The sequence below is a fragment of the Procambarus clarkii genome, chromosome 19, assembly GCF_040958095.1.
Source record: "Procambarus clarkii isolate CNS0578487 chromosome 19, FALCON_Pclarkii_2.0, whole genome shotgun sequence".
In the NCBI taxonomy this organism is placed as follows: Eukaryota; Metazoa; Arthropoda; class Malacostraca; order Decapoda; family Cambaridae; genus Procambarus; species Procambarus clarkii.
In genome coordinates this window covers 45,881,440-45,907,672 of record NC_091168.1, presented here as the reverse complement: position 1 = coordinate 45,907,672, position 26,233 = coordinate 45,881,440, and the positions used below count along the sequence as shown (strand labels likewise).

The 26,233-nt window shown below is 45.0% G+C and overlaps 1 protein-coding gene across 1 annotated transcript in view; it reads right to left on the bottom strand.

Moving 5' to 3' along the window:
* Positions 1-17,510, bottom strand: part of LOC138366476 (serine/threonine-protein phosphatase 6 regulatory ankyrin repeat subunit A-like) — a 208,575-nt gene extending 191,065 nt beyond the window's left edge. Inside the window, exons 1-5 of the mRNA XM_069327532.1 lie at positions 17,173-17,510; positions 16,770-16,975; positions 16,316-16,536; positions 15,004-15,097; positions 13,517-14,097 (exon numbers count right to left, since the gene is read on the bottom strand). Coding sequence (XP_069183633.1) covers positions 13,517-14,097; positions 15,004-15,097; positions 16,316-16,536; positions 16,770-16,975; positions 17,173-17,510 — 1,440 coding nt within the window. The remainder of the gene's footprint in view (positions 1-13,516; positions 14,098-15,003; positions 15,098-16,315; positions 16,537-16,769; positions 16,976-17,172) is intronic.
* Between the last annotated feature and the right edge of the window lie 8,723 nt (positions 17,511-26,233).

Genomic DNA, 26,233 nt, shown 5'->3' with positions numbered 1-26,233 from the left:
GTGTGTGTGTGTGTGTGTGTGTGTGTGTGTGTGTGTGTGTGTGTGTGTGTGTGTGTGTGTGTGTACTTACCTATTTGTGTCTGCAGGATCGAGCATTGACTCTTGCATCCTGCATTTCGAGCCATCGGTTGTTTACCGCAATGACCCTGGTATTACTTCCTTATCGTACCTAGTTTTAAAATTATGAATAAAATTTGCTTTTACAACCTGCTCCTTATGTGCAGGGGTAGGTGAGGGCAATGGGGTAGAAAGGGGGGAAGAGGGAAATGGAGGAAGAGGTGGAGGGTCCCACCGTCTTCCCGTGGGGGGGTCCATGTGACCCTCTCGCAAGGGGAGGGGGGTTACATGGAAGGAGAGGGGCTGAGAGGGATTTGGGCTGGGCGGGTTTTGGGGGTTGAAGGGGATGAGGGGGTCCTTGGAATATGGGATGAAGTAGATGGATTTGAATGCAATGGGGTCAGAGGGGTCAGGGGAGGTGTTGGGGTGACAAGCAGGGGCAGGGGATGGGGAGGCTGATTTGGGGGGGTGGGAGTGACCGGGGAAGCAGTTGTGGGCTGGTTAGCACGGGTGGGGTGGGTAACTACGCCAAATAAGAAGAGTTGTTTCGTGGAGGTCGGCTCGCCATGTGGGCTATCTGTTCATTTTTTGTCATGTATCTGTCAATATACACTTTATATTAGTTTTCACTACCTCTGAGTAAATGTTTGTGTCTCAGTATGTAATCCACTGCCTCTTCGTTAGTGAACTGTATCAGGACAGGTCGTTTCTTGTTACAGTTGTAAGCCCCAATGCGGTGGTGGATTTCCACATCATTTCCTGTCATCTCGGCTCTAATATCTCTCAAGATCCCCTGTAACTCAAAGTCTTCGAGGTCCATCCTTTCCTGCCTCGATGCTGCCTTGTCTTCCAGTAACCCATGATGTATGATTGACCTCCTCCTCAGTGAAGCACTGTCATGCTGGTCGCGCTTCCCCAGGATGCTCCCCATCCCTCCCACACTCGCTCCTCCATCTCTCACTACTTCCCCTTCACATGTCATTCTTCCCTTATTCCTCCCAAAATCAGTTGCAAATCTAGTTATTTCACTTTCCCATGCTACTCTGCTCTTTCTGATTTCTTCTAGAAAATAATCCATAAACTATTGTTTATTATCTCTGAACCTCGTCCTGTATCTTATTAAAGATTTCACTTTTAATCGGATCTAATCCATGGATTAGATCCGCTATCCAAATATCCCTCTTCTCTACAAATTTCCCGATCATCTTCTCCACAAACCTATCCTCTTCTTCAATCATAATACTGCTGAACCTAGACGCCCTTCCTGACCTAGTCATTGCTGTAACCAACCTTACACACAGGGATTCCAAGTTCCTTACCGACCTGCAAACAAAATATAGGCGAGTGAGTCTCCAAGCGTCTTCCCCTCGTTGTGTAGTAAGGGTTGCTGCCGGAGTGAGGTCACGTCGGTCCAGATTGAGGCTGTGAGGTCTCACATTCAGTGTGAGGTCTGCTCCACTCTTCACACTGCCACAAATGCGTTCAACACCTATTTTCAGTTTCACTATTGCTTCTGTTTCTTCTTCACTACCTTATGGTTTTAGTCAAAATCCAAGTTTTTCATTCACTCGTACACTTTTTCAGTTAGAAGTTGCATGATTATCCCTCCCAATTCTCTAGTGACCCAGGAGCTCCCAACCCAATGTCCATCCAACACGACGGACACAACACGTGTGTGTGTGTGTATGTGTGTGTGTATGTGTGTGTGTATGTGTGTGTGTGTGTGTGTGTGTGTGTGTGTGTGTGTGTGTGTGTGTGTGTGTGTGTGTGTGTGTGTGTGTGTGTGTGTGTGTGTGTGTGTGTGTGTGTGTGTGTGTGTGTGTGCGCTCACCTATTTGTACTCACCTATTTGTGCTTGCAGGATCGAGCATTGGCTCTTGGATCCCGCCTTTCCAGCCATCGGTTGTTTACAGCAATGACTCCTGTCCCATTTCCCTATCATACCTAATTTTAAAATTATGAATAGAGTTTGCTTCCACAACCTGTTCCCCAAGTGCATTCCATTTTTCCACTACTCTCACGCTAAAAGAAAACTTCCTAACATCTCTGTGTCGCGTCTGAGTTTCCAGTTTCCACCCATGTCCCCTCATTCTGTTATTATTACGTGTGAACATTTCATCTATTTCCACTTTGTTAATTCCCCTGAGTATTTTATATGTTCCTATCATATCTTCTCTCTCCCTTCTTTTCTCTAGTGTCGTAAGGTTCAGTTCCCTCAGACGTTCTTCATATCCCATCCCTCGTAACTCTGGTACAAGCCTCGTTGCAAACCTCTGAACCTTCTCTAGTTTCCTTATGTGTTTCTTCAGGTGGGGGCTCCATGATGGCGCAGCATACTCTAAGACTGGTCTCACGTAGGCAGTGTAAAGCGCCCTAAAAGCCTCCTCACTTAGGTTTCTGAATGAAGTTCTAATTTTCGCCAGTGTAGAGTACGCTGCTGTCGTTATCCTATTTATATGTGCCTCAGGAGTTAGATTAGGTGTCACATCCACTCCCAGGTCTCTTTCTCGAATCATTACAGGTAGGCAGTTCCCTTTCATTGTGTACTGTCCTTTTGGTCGTCTATCACCTGATCCCATTTCCATAACATTACATTTACTCGTGTTGAACTCCAGTAGCCATTTCACTGACCATATCTGCAACCTGTTCAAATCCTCTTGGAGGATCCTACAATCCTCATCTGTCACAACTCTTCTCATTAATTTTGCGTCATCTGCTAACATTGACATGTAGGATTCCACTCCTGTAAACATGTCGTTAACATATATTAGAACTAGAATTGGTCTCAGCACCGATCCTTGAGGTACTCCACTCGGTATTGTCCGCCAGTCCGACTTCTCGCCCCCTACCAGTACCCTCTGGCTCCTTCCTGTTAGTTAGTTCCTCACCCATGCTAGGGCCTTTCCGCTTACTCCTGCCTGCCTCTCAAGTTTGTAAAGCAGTCTTAGGTGCGGTACTGTATCAAAGGCCTTTTGGCAGTCAAGAAATATGCAGTCTGCCCAGCCTTCTCTGTCCTGCCTTATTCTTGTTACTTTGTCATAGAATTCTAAAAGGTTTGTTTGGCATGATTTCCCTGTCCAGAACCCATGTTGGTGCTTGTTTACAAACCCAATGCTCTCCAGGTGCTCAACAAGTCTTAGCCTAATTATTCTTTCAAGTATTTTGCAAGGGATGCTTGTCAGTGATACGGGTCTGTAGTTAAGTGCCTCCTCCCTATCACCTTTCTTGAAAATCGGTACGACATTTGCCTCCTTCCAGCAACTGGGCAATTCTCCCGACCTAAGTGACTAATTAAAGATCATTGCCAGAGGCACGCTGAGAGCCTGTACTGCATCTTTTAGTATCCACGGTGATACTTTGTCTGGTCCAACCGCTTTAGTTGCATCCAGTGTTGTCAACTGTTTCGTTACCTCCTCTGCTGTCACCTCTATATCTGATAATCTTCCATCTAGGGTAATCTCTTCTAACAATGGGAGCCACTCAGGCTCGGTTGTGTACACTCCATGGAAACCCGCATTCAGTACCTCACAGATTTCCTTGTCGCTTTCTGTATATGCCCTTTCTGTTTTCCTAAGTCTTGTCACTTGGTCATTTACCGACTGTTACGGACCCGAGCCCAGCATCCGAGCACGGAGCAGTGACGACCGCGCCATCTGTGGGTCAGCTCCCGAAACCCCCTCCAAATGGACGACGCCATCTAGTGAGGACGAGCTATACCGGCCACAAGGGCTGGTTTCCCGTCTTGTTCAGCTCGTGACATAGCCGCTGCTGACCTCTGGTGAGGTGACGCTTAGACAGCAACGCCATCTATGGAGTGGATAGGTGGGCGTTTGTGTCTAAGCCTGTAAGTGAGGTGCCCTAGAGTGTAACTAGTACTGATGACGTGTCTGATTACAGAGTCGACCTGGGACTGCTGTAATGAACGTTGGATCAGTCTACCCAAGGCAGCCATAGAACCTCCACGCATTTGCCGCTGAAACTGTGAGTCACCCCCCGGATGAATACTGTTGTGTTAGCCTGCCTGTGAGGTGGCAGATCCAAGGATTGTCGTATCCGGGGCTGACTAGTGGAGAAGACTAGCCACTGGGGTGTTGTGGTGAGGAGAGTGATCTGTGAAGTCACATGAGGCTCCTGCCTAGGGCTCGCAACCCTAGTATCGGTCGTGGAGTGGCCTAACCAGCGGAACTGATTGGAACCTGCCAGCTACAGGCTGGATTTGTGGTTGAAGGCCTCCACGACGGTGCCCCCAGTGGAACTGTGATTTGGCTGGCCTGTGGCCAGGGTAGACTAGAGAGAATCGAAGGATTCATCGTGAGGCCACAAGAGGACCAAGGGCTAAGCATCGTTGAGCACCGTGGAACACTCCGCGTCTTCAGAGGAAGACCACATTGTATATTCTAGTGTTTATACCCCCCCCCCCCCCCCCGTGTGATAATTTATATATTTATTTATGGTGATGGTAATTATATATTTAATTTAGTAAAGTTTTATCCCTTCCCCTTTAATTTACTTGCGTTATGGAATGCACCTCTTGAAAGCCACTACTAACTTGGGGCCGGATACCCAAACTCAACTAACATCAGAGAAAGAACCCAGTTACGACCCAATAGGGCCATAACACCGACATCTTCCTTCTTATATGGCTATGTAGTAATTTAGGTTGCTGTTTCGCTTTGCTTGCAATATCATTCTCATAATTTCTTTCCGACACTCGTCTTATGTTAATGTATTCGTTCCTAGCTCTCTTACATCTAATCCTGTTGTCCTCTGTCCTTTGTCTTCTGTACTTCCTCCACTCCCTCCTGCTTTTCACTTTTGCTTCCTGACGCTGTCTATTAAACCATGGGTTATTATATTCCCTCCTGTTTTTTCCCTCTACTGTTGGAATAAATCTCTCTTCAGCATCCTTGCATTTCCATATGACTTGGTTCATCATATCTTGTATTGTTTTTCCTCTAATTTCTTCCTCCCACTGCACTTCTCCCAGGCAGTTCCTTATCCTTCTGTAGTCCCCTATTCTGTAATCAAGTCTCCTTACTCGGACCTCTTGTCCTTTGGTCACAATTTTAAGCTCCATCATGTAGTCAAAGACTAGGACACAATGGTCACTGGCTCCTAGTGGTATTTCATGTTCTAAATGCTCGATGTCTTCTACATTCTGGGTGAAAACGAGGTCTAATAGGCTGGGCGTATCCCCTCCTCTTTCCCTAGTGCCTTCCTTCACATGCTGTGTTAGGAAATTCCTGTCAATAACGTCTACTAGCTTCGCTCCCCAGGTCTCCTCCCCGCCATGAGGATTCTTTGTTTCCCGATCTATCTCTCCATGATTTAGGTCCCCCATGACCAGAAGCTTCGCTCTCATTCTATGCGCTATAGTTGCTGCCCTCTGCAGTTCATCTATACATGCCTTGTTGCTGTCCTCATACTCCTGCCTGGGCCTTCTATTGTTTGGTGGGGGATTGTAGAGTAACAAGATTACAATCTTCTTTCCATCCACTGTCAGAGTTCCATGTATGGAGTTCGTGCTTTCATTGGTACCTGGATTTTGCAGTTCATCAAACTTCCATTGCCACTTTATTAGGAGTGCCACTCCTCCTCCCTGTCTCTGTGTCCTTTCTTTTCTTATCACCTGGTACCCCTCTGGAAAAATTGCATCCGAGATCATGCCATTTATTTTAGTTTCCACTATTGCCACTATGTCTGGGTCTGCCTCACTAACTCTTTCTTTTATCTCTTCTGCTTTATTGGATAGCCCCATCAGCATTAATGTACCAAACCTTGAGACTCTTCTTGGAAACTCTGGTGCCAGAGTTCCCCCTTTCGCCGAGGGTCTGGGGGGTACTGGGGGGGGGGGTGTCTGGGGGGCGAGTGAAGGCTGTGGGGGTGTCTGGGGGGGTGCTAGGGGGTGCCTGGGAGTGCCTGGTAGAGCCTGGTAGACAAATGGGGTCTGGGCATCTAGGGGGGGGGGGTAGGAAGGGCATAATGGGTCTGAAAGTTAGGGAGAGTCTGAGTGGCATAGGGGGGTTGAGAAATAGTGTGAGACTGAGAGTCAGATAGAGGTTGAGAGGTTGGGGGGGAGGAGAGGGATATTGAGGGCAGAGGGCTGAGAGGAGAATGGAGCATGGGTGCTGGGGGGTGGAAGAGAGGATGTATTAGTTAGGGGTGAATCGGGGGTAGGTGGCAGTTTTGGGGTAGAAGAGGGGAAGAGGGAGATGGGGGAAGGTGTTAGGGGGTCACAAGGTGAGGGGGTTAAATGTGGGCCGGAGGTGCATAGGAGGGGTGAGGGTTGGGTGGGGTTTGGGGGTGAGTGGAAGAGGAGGGGTGCAGTGGAAGCTGGGATGGAGCAGATGGAAGTGAAGGCAATGGGGTAGAAGGGGCAGGGGAGTAGGAGGGGTAGTAGGGGAGGGGGATGGTAAGGTGGGTTTGGGAAGGGCATGGCTTGACCCACTGGGGTCGTTGACAGGTGTGATGTAGCAAGAGCAGGGGAGTTGTTGGGGAAGTGCAAATGTGGAAGGGGCAGAGAGGTTTTGGGGGGATAAGACAGGGGGGAGGTATAGGAGGCCTGAGTTGGGGAGGATGTGACCTGGGAGGTGGCCTGGGATGTCAGGCTACCTGAGAGGCTAGGGGTACGGTGTCGTGCTTGCCATCTATTCTTGTGGGCTATTTGCTCATCTTTCGTCATAAACTTTTCAATACACACACACACACATTGTGTGTGTGTGTGTGTGTGTGTGTGTGTGTGTGTGTGTGTGTGTGTGTGTGTGTGTGTGTGTGTGTGTGTGTGTGTGTGTGTGTGTGTGTGTGTACTCACCTAGTTGTGTTTGCGGGGGTTGAGCTCTGGCTCTTTGGTCCCGCCTCTCATCCGTCAATCAACAGGTGTACAGATTCCTGAGCCTATTGGGCTCTATCATATCTACACTTGAAACTGTGTATGGAGTCAGCCTCCACCACATCACTTCCTAATGCATTCCATTTGTCAACCACTCTGACACTAAAATAGTTCTTTCTAATATCTCTGTGGCTCATTTGGGTGCTCAGTTTCCACCTGTGTCCCCTTGTGCGTGTGCCCCTTGTGTTAAATAGCCTGTCATTATCTACCCTATCAATTCCCCTTGAGAATCTTGAATGTGGTGACCATGTCCCCCCTAACTCCTGTCTTCCAACGAAGTGAGGTTCAATTCCCGCAGTCTCTCCTCGTAGCTCATACCTCTCAGCTCAGGTACTAGTCTGGTGGCAAATCTTTTCCAGTTTAGTCTTATCCTTGACTAGATATGAACACCATGCTGGGGCTGCATACTCCAGGATTGGTCTGACATATGTGGTATATAATGTTCTGAAAGATTCCTTACACAAGTTTCTAAAGGCCGTTCTTATGTTAGCCAACCTGGCATATGCTGCTGCTGTTATCCTCTTGATGTGAGCATCAGGGGACAGGTCTGGCGTGATATCAACCCCCAGGTCTTTCACTCTCTCGGACTCTTGAAGTATTTCATCTCCCAAGTGATACCTTGTATCTGGTCTCCTGCTTCCTACCCCTATCTTCATTACATTACATTTGCTTGGATTAAACTCTTACAGCCATTTGTTCGACCATTCCTGCAGCTTGTCCAGGTCTTCTTGAAGCCTCAAGCTGTCCTCCTCTGTCTTAATCCTTCTCATAATTTTGGCATCGTCAGCAAACATTGAGAGGAATGAGTCTATACCCTCTGGGAGATCATTTACGTATATCAGAAACAGGATAGGTCCAAGTACAGAGCCCTGTGGGACTCCACTGGTGACTTCACGCCAGTCTGAGGTCTCAACCCTCACTGTAACTCTCTGCTTCCTATTGTTTAGGTACTCCCTTATCCACTGGAGCGCCCTACCAGTTACTCCTGCCTGTTTCTCCAGCTTATGCATCAACCTTTTATGGGGTACTGTGTCAAAGGATTTCCGACAGTCAAAAAAAATGCAGTCCGCCCACCCTTCTCTTTCTTGTTTAATCTTTGTCACCTGATCGTAGAATTCTATCAATCCTGTAAGGCAAGATTTACCCTCCCTGAACCCATGTTGATGGGTTGTCACGAAGTCTCTTCTCTCCAGATGTGTTACTAGGTTTTTTCTCACAATCTTCTCCATCACCTTGCATGGTATACAAGTTAAGGACACTGGCCTGTAGTTCAGTGCCTCTTGTCTGTCACCCTTTTTGTATATTGGTACTACATTAGCAGTCTTCCATATTTCTGGTAGGTCCCTCGTTTCCAGTGACCTACTATACACTATGTAGAGTGGTAGGCAAAGTGCTCCTGCACACTCTTTCAATACCCATGGCGAGATTCCATCCGGCCCAACAGCTTTTCTCACATCCAGCTCCAATAGGTGCTTCTTGACCTCGTTTCTTGTAATTTCGAACCTATCCAAGGTCACCTGGTTTGCTGCCACCTCTTCTAGCGCCGCGACATCTCCCTGTTCTATTGTAAAGACCTCCTGAAACCTTTTGTTGAGTTCTTCACACACCTCTTTGTCATTCTCTGTGTACCTGTCCTCGCCCACCCTAAGTTTCATCACCTGTTCCTTCACTGTTGTCTTCCTCCTTATGTGACTGTGTAGTAGCTTGGGTTCGGTCTTGGCTTTATTAGCTATACCATTTTCATACCTTTTCTCAGCTGCTCTTCTCACACTGACATACTCGTTCCTGGTTCTCTGGTATCTCTCTCTACTTTCTGGTGTTCTGTTATTACGGAAGTTCCTCCATGCCCTTTTGTTTTGCTCCTTTGCTTTCATACATTCCTTATTAAACCACGGATTCTTCCTTTGCTTCTCTGTTTTTTCCTGTCGGGCTGGGACAAACCTGCTTACAGCCTCCTGACATTTTTTGGTGACATAGTCCATCATGTCTTGTACGGACTTGGTTCCGAGTTCTGTGTCCCAATGTATATCCCATAGGAATTTATTCATTTCCTCATAGTTTCCCTTTCGGTACGCCAGCCCTTTGGTTCCCAGTTCTTTTTTGGGGGTGATAATTCCCAGCTCAACCAGGTACTCAAAGCTCAATACACTGTGATCACTCATTCCCCAAGGAGGCTTCCAACTTAACTTCCCTTATATCCGACTCATTTAGGGTAAATATCAGATCAAGCAAGGCTGGTTCATCCCCTCCTCTCATTCTTGTCGGTCCCTTGACGTGTTGACTTAGAAAGTTTCTTGTTGCCACATCCAGCAGCTTAGCTCTCCATGTGTCTGGGCCTCCATGTGGGTCTCTGTTCCCCCAATCTATCTTCCTATGGTTGAAGTCTCCCATGATTAGAAGTCTGGATCCGTTCCTGCTTGCCACAGAAGCTGCTCTCTCTATTATATTGATGGTGGCCAAGTTGTTTCTATCATATTCCTGTCTGGGTCTTCTGTCATTTGGTGGGGGGTTATATATGACTACTATTATAATTTTCTGTCCTCCAGTTGCTATGGTGCTTGAAATGTAGTCACTGAAACCTTCACAGTTCTGAATTACCATCTCTTCGAAACTCCAACCTTCTCTTAGTAGCAGAGCTACCCCACCTCCTCCTCTCCCTTCTCTCTCTTTCCTCACTACATAGTAGCCCTGTGGAAACACTGCGTTTGTTATGATTTTCGTTAACTTTGTTTCTGTGAGTGCTATTATGTCTGGGTTTTCTTCTAGTGCCCATTCTCCAAGTTCACTTGTTTTATTTGAAATCCCGTCTATGTTAGTGTACATCGCCTTGAAGCTCACTTTCTTCTGTTCATTTTCATGTCCCTTTCTTGGCAAGCATTCTGCTGGTGTGGGAAGCTGTTCCGTGGGTGAGAGGATCTGTGAGGTGGTTTGCAGGGTCTCAGAGGATTTTGGGGTGGGGGGTAGGGGTTGAAGGGAAGGGGGGACAGGTAGGGTGTGGGTTAAGGAGGTAGGTGGGACATGGAGGATACGCAGTGAGGGGGGAGGAGGGATAGGGAGGGTCTGGGATGAAGGGGGAGGGGGGACAGGGGGAAAAAGGTGGGAGGGGGGACATGATGGGAATGGGGAAGGGGTGTCAGGGTCAGAATGGGGTGGGGTGGGAGGGAGGGTTGGGTGGGGGCAGGTAGGGTGAGGGGAAGGGAGGGTTTCTATGCAGAGGGGGGTGGTGGTGTGGCCCCCCCCCCCCTCTGGTGTTGCTGGGATGCTGGTTTTGGGTTCTCCTCTTGTCTCTGGGACTGTTGTGTTGAGGGCTGTGATTTCCTAGTTTGCTCCTCTCTCCCTGCGCTTCCTCCTTGCCTCTGCTGCCCTGGCTCTCTCCTCCTTCGTCCTGTCCCTCTGTAGGAATACTTTTTTGTATCCCTCCATATGCTGCAGACGACTCTTCCTTTCGAGAATGTCCTCCTTTGTGGTTTCGTTTGTAAACACCACCTTTACAAATCGGTTTCTGTCCTTGTTGTACCAGTCTAACCTGAAAACCTTCTCTATGTTATGTACAGCCCCTTCCATCTGTAACCCCTTCAGTAGCCCATGTACTGCCTCTCTATCCATGCCATTCCATTCTTGCCTGTTGGATCCTTCCTGTTCTTTGATGCCTACAACTACCACTGATCTTTTCCTCTCCAGCAGTTGAGTGGTGCACCTTGCTGCTTCCTGTGACGTAGCTGCTTGCATCGCTACCTCCCTCACTGTGTCCATTGCTTCTGAGCTCTTTTTCAGTATATCCGCAAATGTATCAGGTACAGAGGCATTTCCTTCCAATGTAACATTCCCACCTTCCCTTTGGATGATAATCTGATGCTCGGTCTCTTTATTTTTCTCTGTGAGGGATTTGATCTCCTCCCTTGCTGATGCTAGCTCACTTTGCAGATTGTTAATTGTAATCTTCATTTCATTCATCTCCCTCCTGAATTCCTCCAGAACTTGGGTTAGCAATTCCTTTGTTTGATCTCCCTGGCTGCTTTCCTTGTCCCTGTTGCAGCCTCCTGCCATTTTGTCCCTTGTCAAGAGAGAGAGAGAGCAAGAGAGAGAGAGAGAGAGAGAGCAAGAGAGCAAGAGAGAGAGAGAGCAAGAGAGAGCAAACAAGAGAGAGAGAGGGCAAGAGAGAGAGAGGGCAAGAGAGAGAGAGAGCAAGAGAGAGAGAGAGAGAGAGAGAGAGAGAGAGAGAGAGAGAGAGAGAGAGAGAACGTGTCTCTTGGGATGGGGTTACTAGGAGGTGAGGTGTTCAGCTTACAGCAGGTAAGAAGGGGGGTGGATTATGAGAGGTTTTATCTCCTTTCCACGAAAGGTGTTAATCCCTTCTAGCCTGTGTGTGCATGCATACGTACGTGGGCTTGAGTGTGTGCGTGCGTGCGTGCGTGTGCGTGCGCGTGCGTATGTCACTAGTTCACAGAAGCGGTAACTTCTACCCAGAATGAGCCACTCCGAGATTTTAAATATATATACTATCCTGAACAAGAATTTGATAATATTTTACCTCACACTGTACACCTGATTACTTGACCAGAGAGGGGGTACATACCAGACTTTTCCCGCTCACACAACTAGATGAGTAATGATGATGTATGGTTGACGATGGTGCTCCGTCGTCGCCTTTCCACTTGGTGATTCTCTAAGTGCTAGTAGATTGACGATGTCGATTCTCTTCTACACAAATCTCTGGAGTCACAGTCACCACCCAATAAACACAGTCAGCAGTTCCACGGCGGGCCGTCCTACCTGGCCGTCAGGTCAGGTCAGGTCAGGTCACTACTCGGTCCTCCACACTGTATGCACCGGTGATTTCACTAGTTACACTTTGGTTTTTTCGCACTATCGCTAGCGATATGACTATGCTATGTAGCACCCTGCTAGCTACACACTGCGAGAGGCCAAATACTATGATCTAGCCTCAATAATCGTTCAATGTCCCGAGAAATTGACGAATTTCCGCGGACCTCGCTAATCGCGTGTCTCTCCTACCGTCGCTCGTGTGTGTGTGTGTGTGTGTGTGTGTGTGTGTGTGTGTGTGTGTGTGTGTGTGTGTGTGTGTGTGTGTGTGTGTGTGTGTGTGTTTGTGTGTGTGTGTGTGTCTGTGTGTGTTTGGGGGGGGGGGACATGAGTCCCTATTATACCTCTTAACAGAAACCAAAGTCATTTAAGAAATACCACCGTACCATGTCGGCCATAATGTTAAGGATGCGTGACAGGTGTAGGAGGGTGATGGAGGGAGTCTGCATTAGCTAGGCTCACTCTCTCTCTCCCTACGAGTTACGGCGAGCCACTTAATGAAAACTAAAATTTAGTTTGCACCTCTGTTTAATGATAAACAAAGTAATGTTTCTATCGAAGCTTACTATAAATAAAGCTTACTATATAATAAAGTCCTCGCCCTGCTCTGGGAGGAGTGCGTGGGAGACGTGAGGCGGGTCATTGCACCTTCCCCCACCCACCTGGGGCCAGTCGATTATGCACATCCATCACAGTCACCCGTCATCCATGTATCTGTCATCCATCTCCACTGATTGAGTGGAGGACCCTCTATATAATCTTGCTTCATGAGTGAGCGGGTTAACCGGAAAACTTCTTCCGGCTTGCACACGTTTACCATGTGATTAATGACACTCATCCATCATGGTCAATCATCTGTCACCCATCTCAACGATGTACGGGATACTCTACACTACGTAATCACACATCAAGAGGGACCAGTTAACCGGAAACCCCGCCCGGCTCACGATTATCACTCCTCACCCGTCCGTCATCTATCTGTCATCCATCTATGGCTTGCACTGATCCAAGAGCTAGAGTCCCTAAAAAATACATTAGTTACCCCTAAAATCTCACATGGAGAGTGGGAAGGGTACCGGAAAGGTTCTGGAGGGAGGTATAGGGGTGATGGGAAGGTTCTGGAGGGAGGCACAGGGGTGGAGGGAAGGTTCTGGAGGGAGCCACAGGGGTGGAGGGAAGGTTCTGGAGGGAGGCACAGGGGTGGAGTTAAGGTTCTGAAGGGGGAGACAGGAGTGGAGGGAAGGTTCTGGAGGGAGGCACAGGGATGGAGGGATGATTCTGGAGGGAGGCACAAGGATGGAGGGATGGTGTTGGAGGGAGACACACGGGTGGAGGGATGATTCTGGAGGGAGGCACAAGGGTGGAGGGAAGGTTCTGGAGGGAGGCACAGGGGTGGAGGGAGGATTCTGGAGGGAGGCACAAGGGTGGAGGGAAGGTTCTGGAGGGAGGCACAGGGGTGGATGGAAGGTTCTGGAGTGAGGCAGTCTTTATGGGAAGGAGTAGATGAAGGAGGAAGACATAATTTAAACGTGTTGGGGGTTGAAACAGAAAGCAGAATGAGAGGTTTAGGTAGCTGGTAAATGTTCAATTGGGAAGTGTTGAGATATATTGGGGAGGTACATGAGAGAAGCAATTGACTTATGCAAAATGGTGGGGCATGAATAGGAGTAGGAAGGCTGGTGTTGGTGGTGGAGCTTGGAGCAGACGGTGACCACAACACGGCTGACATTTCGCATTAGGACTTACCTCTGTTAGTGTCTCAGCATCAGGGTCAGGGCGAGTCAGCGTGGGTGTCTCAGTAACAGGCTCAGGGCGAGTCAGCGTGGGTGTCTCAGCATCAGGGTCAGGGCGAGTCAGCGTGGGTGTCTCAGCATCAGGGTCAGGGCGAGTCAGCATGGGTGTCTCAGTAACAGGCTCAGGGCGACTCACCGTGGGTATCTCATCAACAGCCTCAGGCTGAGACAATACACCCAACCAAAACTCAATAACATGTTGACCAGAAGCTTTTGCTGCATAATATGGGGTTAATCCGTCAGCGTTCTTGGCCTCCAGGTCAAGGCCGGCTTCCACCAGCAACTTCGCCGCCTCCAGGTTTCCAAGTACGGCAGCCATGTGCAGAGCTGTGTGGCCACCCTTGTCCACTGCATGGAGGTTACAGCCAACAGTTCCCACTAGCATCATAATACATGCTGAGTTGACCACAACCGCAGAATGCAGTGGTGACTGACCACCGTTGTCTTGAGAGTTGGGGTCGGCGCCAGCATCAAGCAGCAGCTTCATGCATGACAGATGACCTTCTTCCACAGCATTATGCAGAGCGGTGCGACCTGCAACACAACCCACCAGGTGTTACACGCTCTAAGCAGATTTTTTGTTGTTGATGTAAATATGATTATGATATATATTTACATATGACCTGAGATAAAAGATGTCCCAAATGTGGGAATAGAACAGGGTAAAAAACATAGGATGCAATAAACTAAATAGAAGTAGAGGTAGAAATCTCCACTAGTTTTGAACCTATACTCACAGGAGAAGGCTCTCATAATAACACAAATTAGTAAAATCCTGAAAATGCATTATGAGGCTATGTTTAACACACCAATGAAGAACATTATGAGGCTCTGTTTAACACACCAATAAAGAACATTATGAGGCTCTGTTTAACACACCAATAAAGGACATTATGAGGCTATGTTTAACACACCAATGAAGAACATTATGAGGCTCTGTTTAACACACCAATAAAGAACATTATGAGGCTATGTTTAACACACCAATGAAGAATATTATGAGGCTCTGTTTAACACACCAATAAAGAACATTATGAGGCTATGTATAACACACCAATAAAGAACATTATGAGGTTATATTTAACACACCATAAAGAACATTATGAGGCTATGTTTGACACACCAATGCAGAACATTATGAGGGTATGATTAACACACCAATAAAGAACATTATGATGCTATGTTTAACATACCAATAAAGAATATTATGAGGCTATTATTAACACGGCACTAAAGAACATTATGAGGCTCTGTTTAACACACCAATAAAGAACATTATTGTTAGTACTCAAATTGTATGACGGTTGGGATGTAGCCAATCACAATCAAGTAAGCCTCCGACGTCATTATCTACAGAGAGGTGGTACTAGCCGTTCTGGTGGCAAGTCAGTATTCTCTCACGTCCAGAGTAGGTGGCATGCCATAACTATACACTGTTACCTTCCTTCAATAAACTGCTGAAGTGATCAACTGTATATTCTCCTCTATCCAGCAAGAACCATACATACAAAAAGTTAACGAATACTGGTAGCAGCTGTGGGAACCAGAAATCACAGAAATCACAATAGCGTGATGCATCAAATGAACAAATCCACACGGGCCGTGGATTTGTTCCACAGCCCTTGTGGATTTGTTCGAATCCTCTGGCGTCATTCTCTACAGAGAGCTGGTACTAGCCGTTTTGGTGGCAAGTCAGTATTCTCTCACGACCAGAGTTTGTAGGACCTCTGCAGGCCATAACTATACACTGTTACCTTCCTTCAATAAACTACTGAAGTGATCAACTGTGTATTCTCCTTGGCCGTGGATTTGTCCGAATCCTCGTCATGGCCCTTGTGGATTTGCTCAAGTACCCATATCATCACATGTTTCCAGCCGCCAGCCGCCTCCTGCTGCAAGCCGCCACCGCCAGCCGCCGCCCGCTGCAAGCCGCCACCGCCAGCCGCCGCCCGCTGCAAGCCGCCACCGCCACCCACGCATCAATATTTAATCATATTGTGCCAGTCCGGGGTCCTACCATCAGCCACTACTCTAGGTCGACGTTCTCAGAAGCGTTCTGAGAAGGGATGGGGTATGAGGAGCGCCTGAGGGAATTGTGCCTTACGACACTAGAAAGAAGAAGGGAGAGGGGGGACATGATAGGAACGTATAAAATCCCTCAGAGGGATTGAACTCATGGCCCTGTCGATACATGCTACACAAGGGTATGGTGTGGTCTTTGATACTAATATTTCAACGATGGGGAAACAATGCGATATTCTCATCAATCATGGTGTACAAACCTAGAAGAATGTCACCAGAAAAATGGATATAGTCAACAACTAAGCATGTTACAGACAGTGTGATGTCATCTAACTTGAGTGGGAGGTCAATTTTCCCTGAACTTTTACTGTGTTTCCTGAAACACCACTTAGAAAAGGTATGGGTGACTTTCTTACTGGAGTAGGGTGCTTACTTGTAATATCCCTAAGAGCTGAGGGCTTGACAATATTAATTTTTGCACCAGAGTCAAGAAAGACTTTTAAAATTCTACTATGTACGATGGCTGAGACAAGGGGGCCATCACTTGAGACTGGACAAGATACTACTTGTCATTTATGTTGCCTAGGAAGTCTGCGTCTCGTCTGGGTCAAATTCACTGCGGTTTTATCAACATCTACAAACGATCGATAGTCAGTTCCTCTTCTGTCAAGTGTCCAAATCTATTTAGGTAGCTACTGAGTTCACAGGGAGTGCACTAGGTCTGGCTAACTTGAATTGGTTGGCGGATGGCTTTGGCGGTTTCCCGACGACATGGAGTGAACATTCTGAACTCCAGCATTCTGTGATCGAGTGTTATAATTGGATGCTGTATTATGGCTGGACTGGGAGTTGTAATTACCCGAGGTATGATAATGTCTCGGACGCTGTGCGCCTCGCCAAGATTGACCATGGGAGTTACAGGTGGAGATGTCCTCTGCCTAGCTCTACTATCTGCAGTGTGGAAACCAACTTGTTTATGATATTTGCAATATAGGAGCATAGAATTATTAGATTGACGAGGGGACCGAGAGAATTGTCAAGGGGGTGATGATCTAGGAGCAGACCAATAGTCCCTTGCGAGGTGATTAGTCTTACCACAATGCCAACATGAGGGAGAGTGGATGGTTATGAGCTATTGCATCTAGGCAATTTATGAGGAGAAGAATTGGGCTGCGGGCTATGACCATGGGTGCGGTTCTGTGACCAAGAGTTTTGAGAGTTTGTGAGAGGATGCTGAGGGCTTGTTACGACATTCACAGTGTCAGAGGATGGCAACAGTTGAGCACTTCGTGGAGCTAGTATATCGGCAGCATTGTTGATAACTTCAAACACTTCACCGAATTCATGTTTATCTCCAAAATTTTGTTGCTCGATGATCGGATTAGTTGCTCTTGAGCAAAATTAATTAAAATCCCAAATGCTATCATTTTGGCCATGGCCTCGGGGGTCAGCATTTAGTCTTTATCCACCAATGAGGAACTAATCATAGCAGTCTCTAAGGCATAAAAATACTGATCGAGACGGCTAGTAAACGCATTAAACGATTCATCAGGTTGCATGGTGGTATTGTCAATTTTATTGACTAACCTGTATGAGTCGAGGTTTCCTTTGTTAACAAAGTGCCAGTGAAAGAAATCCTTAAATTCAGACAAAGACTGGAGGCTAACAATGGCTTTCTTGTCTACAACAAAACGTGCATCATCTTTGGTTTTGTCAACAGCTGACCGAGCAATTGCCAAATATTCGGCATCAGTAGGCTCAGAAAAGTGGGCCTTGGGTTTGGCCTCAACCTTGCTAAACCAGGACTCTAACAAGCGGGATTCACCAGCAAAAAGTGGAATAACCCTTTCCTGAACTGACCTCTGGACAGTAGTACGAGCAATTGCTCCAGTTGAGTCAGAAGAAGTTGCAACAGAGGTAGGCATTGTCACTGCCATTGAAGTAATGTTTTAACGCTGATTATAATTAAGTACACCAGGCCTCAGAAATAGAATACACAAAAATAAACACTCGAAAAAAATACCAAGCTTGACTAAAGTAAGGAAATGGCAGAAAAAAATTAAATTGGACTAAGCACTTTGGCAATAATTTAAAACAAGCAAAATTGAAAATGAAAGTAGCAATCTGATATGAAAATGACTGGAATTAGAAGTATATAAGTTAATTAAACCAGGCTGAGTACTGCAAATTAAATTATAAAACTGGGAAGTGGAATTGCAAGTTTGATGAAAAATAATACAACACAACAAGTGGTAATGCAAGAAATATGGCTTAGCACAACAAACTGGACACAGGTAAATGTATAAATTGCTATGGCAAAATTATAATGTGAAATGTTGAGAGAATAAATTTCAAATTAATATCTGGAAGAATTAAAAAAAAATTATATTGTGCAAATCCTTAACTGCTACTAAAACAATGATTTCTTACTTCTCTGGACTTTGAATTTACTAATAACACTCTAGTAACACAAGTAATGCACAATGAAATTATTGTGAGAAGCAGGAAATGATGAAATTACTCAGGGAAACGAAGGGAGTTGAGTATGTAACCAGCTCCAATATTTAACAAATCACTGAATGGTCAATACATATGATGTTGTGGATATATTTACGTAAAACCTGTTTAAATTATGGCACACAAAGTTTTAGCTATTAATTACTTAACTCAGGGCTGCAGGACTTGCAATCTAACCGAGGCCACAACGAAAAGCGGCGCCAATGCGTGTAAAGACGCACATGCACGGTTTGTTTACAATTGGTGCGGCAGGCAGCGCTGCTTGCGGCCTTCGTGGGGCGAAGCTCTGGTGAGACCCCACACTGAAAATGATGTTGGGAGCACGACGATAAATGCTGAGACGACGATATTGCGTCGATGAAGGCGAAGGAGCACGATTTGCTAAGCAGGAGTGTAGACAAGAGTTCTCAGAAGAGTGGTGTGGCAGGGGCGGCTGTGGTGATGGTGAGAGGAGGCGAGGTGGCGAGTCAAATAGTTTAAGTCCGCCAATTATTCCCTAATAACTGTACAAACCACACGATGATCAGTTGATATTTGCGACGATGACCGACGATAATTGCAGTAGCTGGAAACACTCACAAGGCTTGATGCTGTCGGCTTGGGCGATGATGGTGGGGTGGTTTGGATGATGATTTTCCAGGATGGCGCAGGAAATTCAAAATAGCTGGCAGTGCATTCCTCTCCCCTCGCTGATGAAATTGCGTTCTCACTTGTCAATATTTCAACTTCTGAGAACTCTTCAGATAACGTTTTCAGATAAAAGCTGTTTCTATGATAGCATAGTAAAACTCTGTTTAGTGTTTGCAGGTTATAGTTGTGTGTGTGTAAACTAAACTCTTTGAAAATGTAATAAGTTATTACGAAACGCGTTCAAGTGTCGCGTCAGACTAGAAATAAAAATGAATTTTGGAGAATTGATTTTTCAATTACCATCGACAGTGAAAAGAATCATAAGAAATATTGAGAAAATTCGTGTTAGATTTATTAATCTTACGTTTTCGGTCATATTTAATAACATATGTTAACAAGAAAGACTGCTACCAATATATATATATATATATATATATATATATATATATATATATATATATATATATATATATATATATATATATATATATACATATATATATATATATATATATATATATATATATATATATATATATATATATATATATATATATATATATATATATATATATGTCGTACCTAGTAGCCAGAACGCACTTCTCAGCCTACTATGCAAGGCCGGATTTGCCTAATAAGCCAAGTTTTCCTGAATTAATATATTTTCTCTAATTTTCTTCTTATGAAATGATTAAGCTACCCATTTCATTATGTATGAGTTCAGTTTTATTTTATTGGAGTTAAAATTAACGTAGATATATGACCGAACCTAACCAACCCTACCAAACCTAACCTAACCTATCTTTATAGGTTAGGTAAGGTTAGGTAGCCCAAAAAGTTAGGTTAGGTTAGGTTAGGTAGGTTAGGTAGTCGAAAAACAATTATTTCATGAAAACGTGGCTTATTAGGCAAATCGGGCCTTGCATAGTAGGCTGAGAAGTGCGTTCTGGCTACTAGGTACGACATATATATATATATATATATATATATATATATATATATATATATATATATATATATATATTTGTATATTTTGGTAGCAGTCTTTCCTGTAGACATATATTATTAAATATGACCGAAAAAGTAAGATTAATAAGTCTAACACGAATTTTCTCGATCTTTCGTACATTTCTTTTCACTGTTGGTGGTAATTCGAAAATCAATTCTCCAAAATTCATTTTTATTTCTAGTCTGACGCGACACTTGAGCGCGTTTCGTAAAACTTATTACATTTTCAAAGACTTTAGTTTACACATACACAACTGAATAGAACTTACACATCTCCGATTTGTTTATATCTACATTTGAGTGAGGTGGATGGGGTGAGGTGGTATTAAAAATTTCTTAATGCTTCTATATTGGAGCGGAGTCTTGAGGTGGGTAGAATATAGTTGTGCATTAATTGGCTGTTGATTGCTGGTGTTGACTTTTTAATGTGTAGTGCCTCGCAAACGTCAAGCCCCCTGCTATCGCTGTATCTATCGATGATTTCTGTGTTGTTTACTAGGATTTCTCTGGCGATGGTTTGGTTGTGGGAAGAGATTATATGTTCCTTAATGGAGCCCTGTTGCTTATGCATCATTAAACGCCTTGAAAGAGATGTTGTTGTCTTGCCTATATACTGGGTTTTTTGGAGCTTACAGTCCCCAAGAGGGCATTTGAAGGCATTGACGATGTTGGTCTCTTTTAAAGCGTTCTGCTTTGTGTCTGGAGAGTTTCTCATGAGTAAGCTGGCCGTTTTTCTGGTTTTATAGTAAATAGTCAGTTGTATCCTCTGATTTTTGTCTGTAGGGATAACGTTTCTATTAACAATATCTTTCAGGACCCTTTCCTCCATTTTATGAGCTGTGGAAAAGAAGTTCCTGTAAAATAGTCTAATAGGGGGGTATAGGTGTTGTGTTAGTTGTCTCTTCAGAGGTTGCATGGCGTTTCACTTTCCTTCTTATGATGTCTTCGACGAAACCATTGGAGAAGCCGTTGTTGATTAGGACCTGCCATACCCTACAGAGTTCTTTGTCGACTTGCTTCCATTCTGAGCTGTGGCTGAGAGCACGGTCGACATATGCGTTAACAACACTCCTCTTGTACCTGTCTGGGCAGTCGCTGTTGGCATTTAGGCACATTCCTATGTTCGTTTCCTTAGTGTAGACTGCAGTGTGGAAACCTCCGCTCTTTTCCATGACTGTTACATCTAGAAAGGGCAGCTTCCCATCCTTTTCCATCTCGTAAGTGAAACGCAGCACGGAACTCTGCTCAAATGCCTCCTTCAGCTCCTGCAGATGTCTGACATCAGGTACCTGTGTAAAAATGTCGTCAACATACCTGCAGTATATGGCCGGTTTCAAGTTCATGTCGACTAAGACTTTTTGCTCGATGGTACCCATGTAGAAGTTTGCAAACAGGACACCTAGGAGAGAACCCATGGCGACCCCATCTACTTGCTTATACATGTACCCATCCGGGCTCAAGAAGGGAGCCTCTTTAGTACAAGCTTGGAGTAGTTTCCTTAGAATATTTTCTGGTATGTCAAGAGGAGTACAGGCTGGATCACGATACACTCTGTCGGCTATCATCCCGATTGTCTCGTCCACAGGTACGTTGGTAAACAGTGAATTCTACGTCCAACTGTGAACGCCAAGAAATCCGGACTCCACCTGCCAAAGATTATTGGGGAATATAAACCTGGATATGTGTATGGAAATGTCAAGACACACAAGCCTGGAAACCCACTTCGGCCAATCATTAGTCAGATACCCACACCCACGTACAGACTGGCGAAGCGACTCAACGGCCTGCTGACTCCTTATGTCCCTTGCGTCTTCAGCCTGAAGTCTCCAAAGGAATTTGTTGACTTACTGCGGGGCACAAGGGCCACAGGGATAAGAGCCTCGTTGGACGTAGAATCACTGTTTACCAACGCACCTGTGGACGAGACAATCGGGATGATAGCCGACAGAGTGTATCGTGATCCAGCCTGTACTCCTCTTGACATACCAGAAAATATTCTAAGGAAACTACTCCAAGCTTGTACTAAAGAGGCACCCTTCTTGAGCCCGGATGGGTACATGTATAAGCAAGTAGATGGGGTCGCCATGGGTTCTCTCCTAGGTGTCCTGTTTGCAAACTTCTACATGGGTACCATCGAGCAAAAAGTCTTAGTCGACATGAACTTGAAACCGGCCATATACTGCAGGTATGTTGACGACATTTTTACACAGGTACCTGATGTCAGACATCTGCAGGAGCTGAAGGAGGCATTTGAGCAGAGTTCCGTGCTGCGTTTCACTTACGAGATGGAAAAGGATGGGAAGCTGCCCTTTCTAGATGTAACAGTCATGGAAAAGAGCGGAGGTTTCCACACTGCAGTCTACACTAAGGAAACGAACATAGGAATGTGCCTAAATGCCAACAGTGACTGCCCAGACAGGTACAAGAGGAGTGTTGTTAACGCATATGTCGACCGTGCTCTCAGCCACAGCTCAGAATGGAAGCAAGTCGACAAAGAACTCTGTAGGATAAGGCAGGTCCTAATCAACAACAGCTTCTCCAATGGTTTCGTCGAAGACATCATAAGAAGGAAAGTGAAACGCCATGCAACCTCTGAAGAGACAACTAACACAACACCTATACCCCCTATTAGACTATTTTACAGGAACTTCTTTTCCACAGCTCATAAAACGGAGGAAAGGGTCCTGAAAGATATTGTTAATAGAAACGTTATCCCTACAGACAAAAATCAGAGGATACAACTGACGATTTACTATAAAACCAGAAAAACGGCCAGCTTACTCATGAGAAACTCTCCAGACACAAAGCAGAACGCTTTAAAAGAGACCAACGTCGTCTATGCCTTCAAATGCCCTCTTGGGGACTGTAAGCTCCAAAAAAACCAGTATATAGGCAAGACAACATCTCTTTCTAGGCGTTTAACGATGCATAAGCAACAGGGCTCCATTAAGGAACGTATAATCTCTTCCCACAACCAAACCATCGCCAGAGAAATCCTAGTAAACAACACAGAAATCATCGATAGATACAGCGATAGCAGGCGGCTTGACGTTTGCGAGGCACTACACATTGAAAAGTCAACACCAGCAATCAACAGCCAATTAATGCACAACTATATTCTACCCACCTCAAGACTCCGCTCCAATATAGAAGCATCAAGAAATATGGACCAATAGGCTTTCTACAATCACTTACATTCAATACCCATTGTTTCGTGTTCTGTCTTGTGTTGATGAATTTAATACCCTATTAATACCACCTCACCCCATCCACCTCTCTCAAATGTAGATATAAACAAATCGGAGATGTGTAAGTTCTATTCAGTTGTGTATGTGTAAACTAAAGTCTTTGAAAATGTAATAAGTTTTACGAAACGCGCTCAAGTGTCGCGTTAGACTACAAATAAAAATGAATTTTGGAGAATTGATTTTTGAATTACCACCAACAGTAAGAAGAAATGTACGAAAGATCGAGAAAATTTGTGATAGAATTATTAATCTTACTTTTTCGGTCATATTTAATAATATATATATATATATTTATATATATATATATATATATATATATATATATATATATATATATATATATATATATATATATATATATTTATATATATATATATATATATATATATATATATATATATATATATATATATATATATATATATATATATATAAACACACATATACATTAGTACATATATAACTATTTGCGCTTCTTGATAAGGGGAGTTATGATGAATAGGTCGGTGTCCTCTGAAGACTCCTCTTGAATTTTGCATTTGTTGTTAGTGTTTTTGGCAGAGGGAGGTTTGAGTTGTTTTTCTAATGGCGAAGTCTCTGATGGATCTTCTCCTGCGATGGTTCCGTCGTCGAAGGAAAACGTGCTTGAGATGTCCGGGCTGGAAGGATCTTTGCTGGGAATAGGCACAGCCGGTCCACTTCCCCCAGCGACTGCTGCACGCACGATGACGAGGTCGCAGTTGCGACTCCTGAGCGCCCTCTGCAAATTCGCCATCATCTCCCCGAAAGTTGACATCCAGTTATCATTGAGTCACGAGTTGACCCAATTCCGTACTGTAGGACGATTCGATTATAGTCCTCGGAATTCACCACCAGCCTCCCCAGAGTAGTTAGGCTGGCCTTTAGCCTGAATCTGCAATTCTGTGCTGTGTCCAGGGCGAGACTCTCAGTGTAATGTCTGTCACTACTGCGAGCCATTTGTTCCCTGGCAATGAGATTACTCTCAATCGGGGGGCCAGCGCCAAACGTCGAGATGAGTGCAGCAGTACCAGGGAAGCGACACTCATTCGGATCCGAGTCCATATGATTCGTTGGGAATGGGGCAGGTCTCTTCACAACGTCATCCGGGAAGTCGCAAGATGCAACGACTGCAAGGTTAATTGTTCCACTCTTCGAATTTCAGCCAGAATTTCTTCTTGAGAATAAGAAGCATATTTTTGACTGCCCTCGTCAAAGGAATTAGAAAATCGTTCTGTTGGTGGGCTCATCATGTATCGATCATAGGCTTTCCACAGAGCCGAAATTACACTACACTTATGACTCACATAAGAGTGATAACTTTCTGTGGTAACGAGTCTCTTCAATAATAATAATCTGGTCTTTTCTTCCACAGCGGCCAAATGCGATGTTTCCTCCATGATAATTTTTCAGTAACTAATTTGATATATAACTTCTATAGGCGTTTAATAGGCCTCCCAAACTGGCCCGTCCACAACAGTACCCCATTCCGGCTGATGCCTCGCGCACTAATTGCGTAAAAAAGTCGGCTCCATTTTGACGTATTTCAATAATGATCGAACATCTGACAACTCACTTTTTTTTAATTGAGCCTTAGAATGCCCCAATTTTTTTTATTATATCCAAAATATTTAAATTCTGTACGGGGCTTAATAAATTTCCCCTCGAGTCCCAGACAATATCAGGATGGTCTCTGAACAGTTGAATTAAAGACTTAAGGTAAGGAAGTTCGGCCACCTTGAAATGAATGTTAATTAAATAATCTAAACTGGGCACCGCCCTGCTCCTGCTGCTTCTGTTCTTCTCCTTGTTGGCAGTCATGAATACCTGCATTTCAGAGGGTAATGGCTCTTTATTATATATTTCCTTAACATTAGCGCGGCGGGGGGAAAGCTTTCGTGCCGCGGCCGCCCCGGAGGAGTGCTTTTGGGCGCCAGGCGCCGCCCCGGAAGGGCGCTTTTTGCGGGTGTGGGCGGGCTGTAAGAGGCGGGCATGGGTGCAATAACCATTTGAAGAGGTATTTGAACCACTTCAAATGAAGTGGTTCAAATAGCTTCGGCTATCACTTCCTTATGTCTGGTCGTGATGGTCAAGCGGATTAAGGCGTCCTGTAGATACTAGTTGCGTTGCTCCTGGCAGTATGGGTTCGAGTCACTTCTGGGGTGAGGTTTCAGTCATATATATATATATACACACACACACACATATATATATATATATATATATATATATATATATATATATATATATATATATATATATATATATATATATATATATATATATATATATATATATATATATATATATATATAAATATATATATATATATATATAGGGGTACCACCACTGGTTTAATTAAAGGGACCCACATCCTCGAAGAAGAAAATAAATAGTGTTCAGAGAAGACCTTGTGGATTCTCACTGAATACTATAATCTTTTCCTCTCCTACCACCCCTATTACTTTTTTTTTATTTGATTTTATTGCAATGCTACAGTTTACAGAAAACACACACTTATATAACAATATAACAATATACCAATCAGTGTTCGAAGACCTCGTCCAGCTCCTCGGAGGTCGGGTGCGTACCCAAGATACAGCATGCATTTTCCCTCTGAACAGCGACACTGAGGCACTGGAACATAAAACTAGCCACTCTTGGGTCTTTAGTCTTCCCAATGAGTTCCTCGCCCAGCTCCTTCAGGAACGTAAGTGCACATTTACCCCAGGCGCCTGAGTCTCCGAGCCTATTGTCACGAACCTGTAACAACGTTCTAGGTCCCTGTACTTGTTAGTTTTCTGGGTCTCCCTGAAGGTGGCCACCCCGCCTCCCTCAGCTGCGCTGTAAGGTAGATAGGTATCAGCCAATGTAGAAGCACACGTGTAGTCTCACATGACCTGTTTACCTTCCCTCCACGGCTGCAGCGTGACTCCATCTGGGCGTTTTTGGCTGTTGTCAGGCCTGCACAACTGAGGTTCCCTTTGTGCTGGGCACCCAGCTGAAGCCAAACTTCTCTTGATGATGTCATTGACTGCTTCATGTCTGGCAATCTTTCCCTGTGTCTTACGACAGATGAGACCATGGCTGCCGTATTGGTCTGCCCGTGCATGGCCGAAAATACACCGGTGCTCGGTGGAGATAGAGGCGGCAAGGCGCAGAGCAACACCCTTACTTAGGGTCCGATGGTCCAGGTGGGTGCCCAAGGCGGAATTAGGGACTGCCAA